Source organism: Nesoenas mayeri (assembly GCF_963082525.1).
Source record: "Nesoenas mayeri genome assembly, chromosome: 35".
NCBI lineage: Eukaryota > Metazoa > Chordata > Aves > Columbiformes > Columbidae > Nesoenas > Nesoenas mayeri.
In genome coordinates, this window is record NC_137576.1 from 328,840 (window position 1) to 338,411 (window position 9,572).

At 66.2% G+C, this 9,572-nt stretch overlaps 2 protein-coding genes across 2 annotated transcripts; one reads left to right on the plus strand and one right to left on the minus strand.

Moving 5' to 3' along the window:
* Positions 1–94: 94 nt before the first annotated feature.
* PAF1 (PAF1 homolog, Paf1/RNA polymerase II complex component) lies at positions 95–7,012 on the minus strand (the record flags this gene model as incomplete). The annotated part of the gene is given in 17 exon segments (XM_080361636.1): positions 95–227; positions 229–353; positions 355–444; positions 447–550; positions 958–1,039; positions 1,147–1,252; positions 2,015–2,143; positions 2,803–2,919; positions 2,985–3,088; positions 3,769–3,837; positions 3,930–4,035; positions 4,119–4,220; positions 4,336–4,402; positions 5,103–5,224; positions 5,684–5,776; positions 6,497–6,526; positions 6,914–7,012. Coding segments are annotated over 17 exon segments (1,629 nt in total). The 5' UTR covers positions 6,964–7,012.
* A 38-nt stretch (positions 7,013–7,050) lies between these two features.
* Positions 7,051–9,450, plus strand: MED29 (mediator complex subunit 29; the record flags this gene model as incomplete). The annotated part of the gene is given in 5 exon segments (XM_080361637.1): positions 7,051–7,293; positions 7,755–7,813; positions 8,265–8,349; positions 9,129–9,215; positions 9,218–9,450. Coding segments are annotated over 5 exon segments (618 nt in total). The 3' UTR covers positions 9,362–9,450.
* Between the last annotated feature and the right edge of the window lie 122 nt (positions 9,451–9,572).

Genomic DNA, 9,572 nt, shown 5'->3' on the forward strand with positions numbered 1-9,572 from the left:
ATTTTTTTCACCCCCACCCCCATTTTTTTCGCCCCCCAACCCCCATTTTTCCCCAAATCCCCCTTTTTCTCCCCAAACCTCATCCCCCCCCCCGTCACTCGCTGGAGGACTCGGACTCGCTGGCGCTCTCGTCTTCCTCCCCCTCCCCCTCCTCCTCCTCGTCGTCGTCGTCGCTGGGGCTGAGCCGGGGGCTGCGGGGGGGCCCCGCGTCGCTGCCCCCCCCCGTCCGACTCTTCCTCCTCCTCCTCCTCCTCCTCCTCCTCCTCCTCCTCCTCTTCCTCCTCGTCGTTGTCGCTGCCGAAAATCTCCTCCTGGTCGCGAGCGGCCCTGGCGGCGTCGCTGCCCCCCCGCCGCGCCCCCCCCCGCGCCCCCCCCCTCCTCCTCCTCCTCCTCCTCGTCTTCAGCCTCGTCCTCGTCGCTCTGGGGGGAGCCGCCCCCCCCCCCGCTCGCTGCTGCTGCCGCCGCCCCCCCCCGGAGCCTTCGGCCTCGTCCTCCTCGTCCTCCCCGCTCGGGGGCCCCTCGCTCGAGCTGCCCTTGTCCCGCTCCTCGTCTGGGGGCACAAATTGGGGGGGGGGGCAGAGATTGGGGGGGGAAGAGATTGGGGGGGACACAGATTTTCGGGGGGGAAGAGATTGGGGGGGGACACAGATTTTGGGGGGAGATTTGGTTGGGGACAAAAGTGTCCCCAACACTCTGTCTCCCCGCAAGACCCAGTTCCCCCCCCCGCCCCATCCCCCCAAACTTCAGGGAGCCCCCCCCCCCCAAAACCAGGAGACCCCCCCCCAGACCACAGGATCCCCCCAAGGATCCCCACAAACCTAGAGCAGCCCCCCCAGACCTTAGGGAGCATCCCCCCAATCCAGGGACCCCCCCCCAAAAACTAAAGGCCCCCCGCCTCACCCCCCCCCCCCCCCCCCAAAACCCAGGGGACCCCCCCAAATCCCCCTCCCCTCATACCTGACGCCGCCTTCTCCGCCTCCATCTCCTCCTCCTCCTCCTCCTCGGGCTCGTGATTCTCCAATTGCGCCCGTCGCGCTTCCTGGGGGGGGGTCGTGAGGGTGCGGGGGGGTCACCCGGACGCCTGGGTCCCCTCCAGGGTGGGGGGAGGGCACAGGGAGTTTTGGGGGGCTGGGGGGTCCCCCGTACCTGCGCCTCCAGCTCCTTCTCGTTCATGTCGCGGTGCTTCACCACCAGCACCGCGTTGGTGCCCGACTGCACCCCCGCCCGCGCGCGCCGCTTGCTCAGCCGCACCCTGGGGGGGCCGGGGGGGTCAGGGGACACCCCAAAACCCTCTGGCCCCCCCCCGACCTCCCCCGGAAACAGTGACCCCCAAAAACCCCCCGAACCCCCGTTCTCCTCCTCCAAACCGCACAGGGATGGGAACCCCCCAGTGCCCCCATTGTTATTAGGGGGGGGCTCCCAGTGCATCCCAGTGCCCCCCCCCAGCCCTGGGGACCCCCCTGAGCCCCCCAGAAACAGAGACCCCCCCAAAAAATCCCCCAAACCCCCATTTCCTTTCTCCAAACCGCACAGGGACCCCCAAAGGAAGGGGAAACCCCCTCACCCCGATACCCCCATGATTATTCTGGGGGGGCTCCCAGTTCACCCCAGTGTCCCTCAGTGTCTTCCAATGTCCCCCAGGGCTCCAAGTTCATCCCAGTCCCCCCTAGTCCCTCCAGTGTCTCCCAGTCCCCCCCAGTGTCGTCCAGTCCCTCCCAGTGTCCCCCAGTTCATCCCAGTGTCCCCCATTCCCCCCTAGTCCCTCCCAGTTCATCCCAGTGTCCCCCATTCCCCCCGTCCCCCAATCCCTCCCAGTTCATCCCAGTGTCCCCCAGTCCCCCCGAGTCCCTCCCAGTTCATCCCAGTGTCCCCCAGTCCCCCCGAGTCCCTCCAGTTCATCCCAGTGTCCCTCAGTGTCCCCCAATGTGCCCCAGTCCCTTCCAGTCCCCCCCAGTCCCTCCCCGTGTCCCCCAGTCCCTCCCAGTGCCTCCCAGTCCCCCCAGTGTCCCCGCACCGTGTCTCCAGCTCGTTGTAGTAGACGCCGTCGCCCTCGCGGAAGATGAAGAAGTAATTCTCCTCGTAGCCCTTGCTCGCCTTGTTCTTCACGTTCCAGTTGTACTCCCGCGCGATCTTGTAGTCATACCTGGGGGGGGCACCAGCTATAGGACCCCCCGGATGTATAGAACCCCCCCCCAGATTCATAACACCCCCGCCAGATTGATAAGATCCCCCCCAAACCTGATGGGTTCCATCTGGGACGTCGCTTTGTCCTTCACCAAACTGGGAGCCTGTGGCCCCCCACCACTTGTTTAAGCCCTCCCAGCTCTATAGGTCCCTCCTCTAGTTCTATAGCCCCCCCCGCAATGTATAGGCCCCCCCTGATGTATAGGACTCCCCTGATTTATATCACACCCCCCTGGACTTACGGCACCAGCCCAATGCACTGCATCCTATCTGGGACGTCACTTTGTCCTTTATCAAACTGTGGCACCCTGTGCCCCCCCCATTACTTATTTCAGCCCCCCCAGCTCTATAGCCCCCCCCCCTCCATCTCTATAGCATCCCCCCGATGTATAGGACCCCCCTCATTTATATCACACCCCCTCCCCAGACTTAATAGCACCACCCCAATGCACCGGATCCTATCTGGGACGTCACTTTGTCCTTCACCAAACTGTGGGACCCTGTGATGCGCCTCCCCCACTTACTTAAGCCCCCCCAGCTCTACGGGTTCTTCCTCTAGCTCTATAGGCCCCGCCCCATATATATAGCCACCCCCCGATGTATAGGACCCCCCCATACACGTCCTCGGGCGCGTAATCCACGTCCTCCTCCTGGTCGCGCTTGCGCTTGCGCAGCGTCTCCTCCACCGGCAGGAAATAGGCCACGAACTGGTTCCCCTCCTCGTCCATCATTCCCCTATGGAGTGGGGGGGTCAGGGGGGGCCCCTGGAGCGCGGGGGTGTCGCGGGGACCCCCCCGTACCGGATCATGGCCTGGGACATCATCTCGAGCGCGGCCGCCCCGCTCGTGTCCTTGGGCGCCGGGTCCGAGTCGAAGATCACTTGGGCGCACGGGTTGATCCACATCTGGGGGGGAAATGGGGGGAAATATGGGGGGGGGAAATATGAGGGGGGGAAATGGGGGGAAATATGGGGGGGGGAAAATTGGGGGGGAATGGGGGTTGGGGGGAGGAACAGGGGTGTAAATATAGGGGTGGAAATGAGGTATGGGGGGGATAAAAATGGGGGTGATGGGGGTAAAAATGGGGGGGAATCGGGGGGCAAAAATGGGGGGTAAAAATGGGGGGGAATGCGGGGTAAAATGGGAGGAGAAATGGGGGCAAATGGGGGGTAAAAATGGGGGGGTAAAAATGGGAAGGAGAAAATGAAGGGGGCAATGGGGAGGAAATAGGGGGGTAAAAATGGGGGGTAAATAATAATAATGGGGTGTGGGGGTGGGGGTAAAAATGGGGGGGAGAAAATGAGGTGGGGGGAAATGGGGGTGAGAAATGGGGGTAAAAATTGGGGGAGGGAAGTGGGTGTGGGGAGTAAAAAGATGGGGGGGGGGGGAAAAATGGGGGTGTTGGGGTTAAATGGGGGTATTAGGGGGTGGGCAACAACCCCCAAAGGGCTGTTTTGCCCCCAAAACTCCCCTCTACAAGGGGGGGTCTGTGCCTGTTTCCCCCATGGTGGAGTGGGGGGGGATGTGTGGTGTCCACCCCCAAGTGGGGGGGTCCCCAAGTGTGCCCCCCCCCCCTATTTTTTACCTTGAAGTCGGGGAACACGGGCATGACCTCGACGGGGGTGACGCGCGGTTTGCTGTAGTGCTGGGTGATCTGGGGGGGGGTCACACCACACGGGGGGGGGTCAGCGCTTTGTGCCCCCCCCCGAATATCACGGGGGGGGTCCCCAACTTGCCCCCCCTCACCGCTTTTTGGGCGTCCTCGAAGGTTTTCTCGATGGCGGCGATTTGGCTGTCGCGATCTTTGTAAATCTCCTCCTCGGTGAATTGTTGTTTCACCGAAACGCCGATTCTATGGGGGGGGTGGGAAAAAGGGGGGGGTCAGCGTGGCCCCCCCCACCGCGGGGACCCCCCCCGTGCCCCCCCCGGACTCACTTGACCTCGGGTTTCTCGTTGGAGACGCCGTAGCGGTTGAACTCGGTGGAGATGTACTCGGTCTTGCGCATCCACGGCACCACTTTGGCGTGTTGCTGCGACCTAAGGGGGGGACGCAAAATATTGGGGACCCCCCCGGTGGGTTGAGGGAACCCTGAGAACCCCCCCACACCCTTTTTTGGGGGGGTCCCCCGTTATTTTTGGGGGGATTTGGTACCTTTTGGAGCTGGTGGGCGCCTGGATTTCCTCCTCCAGCAGCTTCTCGTCCGCCGGGTCCAGCAGCACTTGGGGGGCAATAGGGGATTTGTTGCCCCCCCCCGCAGTTTTGGGGTCCCCCCCAATTTTGCAGATGTCCCCCTCATTATTTTAGGGTCCTCCCAATGCCTTTGGGAGCCCCTGTGGTCAACACACCCCCCAACAAACCCAAGGGTCCTGCTTTGGGGTCCCCCCCCATTTCAGGGTCCCCCCCTATTTTGGGATCCTCCCCATTTTGGGGTCCCATCTGTTTCAGGTTCCATTCATCTTGAGGTCCCCCCCATTTTGGGGTCCCCCTCATTTGAGCCTCCTCCCCATTTTGGTGTCCCCCCTGTCTTGGGGTCCCTCCAATTTGGGATCCCCCCCCCATTTTGGGATCCCCCTGTTTCGTGTTCCCCACATTTCAGGGTCCCCCCCCATTGTGGGGTCCCCCCCCCATTTCAGGGTACCCCCTGTTTTGGGTGTCCCCACGTTTTGAGGCCCCCCACTGCAGGGTCCCCCCCATTTTGGGGTCCCCCCTGTTTTGGGATCCCCCCCATTTTAGGGTCCCCCTTGTTTTGGGATACCCCCCATTTAGGGGTGTTGTCTCCCCCATTTCAGGGTCCCCCCCCATTTTGGGCCCCCCCGCACCACTGGGGCCAACGCGTAGGTGTCAGGATTGATGAGATTGATGGTTCCCCCCCCGTTTTGGGGTATCCCCCCCCCATTTTTGGGGTGTCGCCTCCGCACCGCTGGGGTCGATGCGATAGGTGTCGGGGTTGATGAGGTCGATGGTCACCCCCAAATCCGGCTCCGTCAGCAAATCGTGTTTGTGCTGCTTCTCCAGCGACGTCGCCTTGTACTGCACGAAACTGGGGGGGCAGCAGCTCAGACACCCCAAAAATGCCAAAACACCCCCACGAACGCCATAAAACACCCCAAAAATGCCCCCAAAACACCCAGAACGCCACAAAACGCCCCCATAATGCCTCAAAATACCCCCCAAAAAGCCCCATAAACACCCCCCCATATACCTCAGAACATCCAAAAACACACCAGAACACCCCAAAAATACCCCAGAACACCCCAAAACGCGCTAAGACACCCCAAAACTCCCTGAATCCCAAAGACACCCCAAAATAGCCCCAACCCCCCCACCAGCTGCCCCTTAAACCCCTGGGACACCCCAAGGCCCCAAAATCCCCCTCAAAACCCCCAAAATCCTCCCCAAAACGCCCCCAGGACCCCCAAAACACCACTAGGACCCCCAAGCCCCCCCCGGGTCCCCAAAACCCCCCCAGGACCCCCAAAACCCCCCCAGGAGCCCGTACCGGCTCTGGTCGAAGGGGTAGGTGATGAACTTGGGGTCGAAGGGGATGTCGGGGAGGCTGTTGCAGAACTTGACCCGACACACGACGCCCGACCTGGGGGCACGGGGGGGTCAGGGGTCACGGAGGGGGGTCACTGAGGGGTCAGGGGGTCATGGGGGGGGTCAGGGGTCACGAGGGGTCATGGGGGGTCAGGGGTCACAGGGGGTCATGGGAGGGTCAGGGGGTCACAGGCGTCGTGGTGGGTCTGGGGGGTGAGAGGGGTCACAGGGGCTCAGGGAGTCATGGGGGGTCAGGGGGGCACGAGGGGTCAGGGGGTCACAGGGGGTCACGGGGTCAGGGGGACATGGGGATCGGGGGGTCACGGGCTCAGGGAGTCATGGGGGTCAGGGGGGCAAAAGGGGTCAGGGGTCATCGGGGAGTCACGGGGGGTCAGGAGGTCACAGGGGTCAGGGGGGACATGAGGATCGGGGGGGTCATGGGGGATCAGGAGGTCACATGGGAGACCGGGAGGTCACAGGGGGTCAGGGGGTCACAGGGTCAGAGAGTTTGGGTGGGTCAGGGTGAGTTGGGGGTCACAGGGTCAGAGGGTTCGGGGGGGTCAGGGGGTCACAGGGGGTCGAGGGGGTCACAGGGTCAGGGGGTCACAGGGGGTCAGGGGGGGTCACAGGGTCAGACGGTTCGGGGGTCAGGGGGGTCAGAGGGGGTCAGAGCGTCATAGGGGGTCAGGAGGGTCGGGGGGGTCACAGGGGGGGTCACAGGGGGTCAGGGGGGGGTCACAAGGTCAGGGGTCAGGGGTCACATGGGGTCACTCACCTCTCGGGCAGCGTGCGGTGGGAGCTGGGCCTGGGGGGGGGAGGAGGGGAGGGGAGCAGGGGGACTCAGGCGTCCGGGCCCCGCCCCCCCTTCCCCGCGTGCGCTATGACGTCATGAAGCCCCCCCCAATGCGCTATGACGTCATTAGGGCACCCCAGGACCCACGTGTATCCCCCGGACCCAGGCATTCCCCCCCATGACGTCACGACATGACACAGGCACCCCCCATGACGTCACGAAAGGACCCCCCCCATCCATAAGCCCCTCCCCCGTGCGCTATGACGTCACGACGGCTCCCGCCCGCTGACATCACTTCGGGGACCCCAACCCGGCCCGGAACCGCCCTCCCCGCCCCGCCCCCACCCCCGTGACGTCACGTGGGCGATGGTGGCGTCACGGCGGTGACGTCGCCGTTACCGGTGTCCCGGCTCCTCCCGCTGCGCCTGCGTCTGGATGGTGGGCGCCATGGCGGCGGCGCGGCGGACACCTACTTCCGGCGCCCAGGACCCCTCGGCGCCGCGTCACTTCCGGGGCGGGAGCGGCAGCCCGGCGCGATGGCGGCGCCTCCCCCTCAGGCGGCCGCGGGAGCGGGGCCGGGAGCGGGGCCGGGAGCGGGGCCACCGCCGGGCCCCGCGCCGCCGCAGCCTCTGCCCGCGGCCCCCGGGCAGGGAGCGGGGCCGGGCCAGGCCCCCGGGCAGCCGCCGCTGCCGCCGCAGGTGGCGGCCGCGCAGGCGCAGGACTTCGACCCGGTGCAGCGCTTCCGCCTGCTCATCCCGCAGCTCAAGGAGAGCCTGCAGGTGGGCGGGGCCTGCCGCGGCGGGGGCGGGGCTTGCAGCCGGGGTGGGCGTGGCCTGCCGCGCAGGGGGCGGGGCTTGCCGCGGCGGGGGCGCGGGGCTTGCCGTCTGGGGTGGGCGTGGCCTGCCGCGCAGGGGGCGTGGCTTGCCGCCGGGGGGGTGGGCGTGGCCTGCCGCGGCGGGGGCGCGGGGCTTGCCGCCTGGGGTGGGCGTGGCCTGCGTGCGCAACGGTGTGGCTATGGCGGGGGGAGAGGGCGTGGCTCGCCGCCGGGAGGAGGCGTGGCCTGCGGGCGCAGGGGCGTGGCCATGGGAAGGGGCGGGGGTTGTTTGGGGGTCCCGGGGGTGTCCCCGTTTCCCGGTGTCCCCCCAGTGCACGACTCAGGTGACACGTTGGGGAGCCGAGGGGGAAGGGGGGGGGGGGTGGTGTCCGTGTGTCCCCCCCTGACCCCCCGTGTCCCCCCTAGACCCTGATGAAGGTGGCGGCGCAGAACCTGGTGCAGAACTCCAACATCGACAATGGGCAGTGAGTGACCGCACCCCCCGTGCCCCCCAGTGCCCCCCAGTGCCCCCCCGGGACCCCCAGTGCCCCCCAGCCCTACCCCAGTAGCCCTCAGTATCCCCCAGTCCCATCCCAGTGTCTCCCAGTGCCCCCCAGCCCCTTCCCAATGCTCCCCAGTCCCCTCCCAGTCCCATCCCAGTGCCCGCAGTCCCATCCCAGTATCCCCAGTGCCCCCCCAGTGCCGCCAGTGCCATCCCGGTGCTATCCCAGTGCCACCTCGTATCATCCTGGTCCATCCCAATACCCCCCAGTATCCTCTCACCGCAACACAGCCCCATCCCAGTGCCCCCAGTGCCATCCCAGTGCTATCCCAGTGCCACCTCGTATCATCCTGGTCCATCCCAGTACCCCCCAGTATCCCCCCACCACATCCCAGCCCCATCCCAGTGCCCCCAGTACCCCCAGTGCCCCCCAGGAAGAGCGCCGAGGGCCCCCTGCAGCGTTTCGACAAGAGCCTGGAGGAGTTTTACGCCCTTTGCGACCAGTTAGAGCTGTGCTTGGTGAGTGACCCCCCCATGACCCCCCCAGTGAGCCCCCTCACCCTCTGTACCCCCCCAGGCCCCCCCATGACACCCCTAGGACCCCCCCAGACCTCCCTGTGACACCCCCAGAGCCACCAGGATCTCCCCAGACACCCCCAGGATCCCCCTCAGACCCCCCAAGACACCTCCAGATCCCCCCAGGACCCCCCCAGGACACCCCAGTCCCCCCATGACACCCCCAGGCACCCCCAGGATCCCACTCAGACCCCTGGGACCCCCCCCAAGATACCCCAGACCCCCCCCTTGACATCCTCAGAGTCCCCCCCAGATACCCTGGGATCCCCCAGGACCCCCCCAGGACATCCTGGTCCCCCCCATAATACCCCCACACACCCCCATGATCCCCCCCAGATACCCTGGGACCCCCCCAGGACACCTCAGTCCCCCCCATAACACCCCCAGGATCCCACTCAGACCCCCGCAGGACCCCCCCAGGACCCCCCAGGACATCCTGGTCCCCCCTATAACACCCCCCAGACACCCCCAGGATCCCCCCAGACACCCTGGGACCCCCCAGGACCCCCCCAGGACATCCTGGTCCCCCCCATAACACCCCCACACACCCCCATGATCCCCCCCAGATACCCTGGGACCCCCCCAGGACACCTTAATCCCCCCCATAACACCCCCAGGATCCCACTCAGACCCCCCGGGACACCCCAGGACCCCCCCATTGTGTTCCCAGCCCCCCCCCCGACCCCCCCCCCGTTGCTGACCCCCCCCGTGCCCCCCCGCAGCGCCTGGCCCACGAGTGCCTCTCGCAGAGCTTCGACAGCGCCAAACACGCCCCCGCGCTGGTGCCGGCCGCCCCCCCCAAGGGCGAGGGGGGGGCGCGGGGGAGACCCTCCCCTACACCCAGTACCTGCCGCTCATCAAGGCCCAGATCGCGGGGGCCAAGGACATTCACAACGCGCTGCTGGAGGGGGCCAACAAGATCACCGGCAAGCTGCCCCCCCCGGGGGGGCCCTGACTTAGTGGGGACCCCCCCCTCGGGGTCAGGGACCCCCTCCTGAACAGATGGGGGGGAGTTTGGGGGGTCCTGGTTCCATGTGTGGGGGTCCTGGTACCATATGTGGGGGGCTGAGTGTGGATGGGGGGGTCCTGATTTATTTGGGGGGGTCCCTGAGTTATTGGGGACCCCCCCTCGGGGTCAGGGACCCGCCCCCCGAACCGCCAAGGGG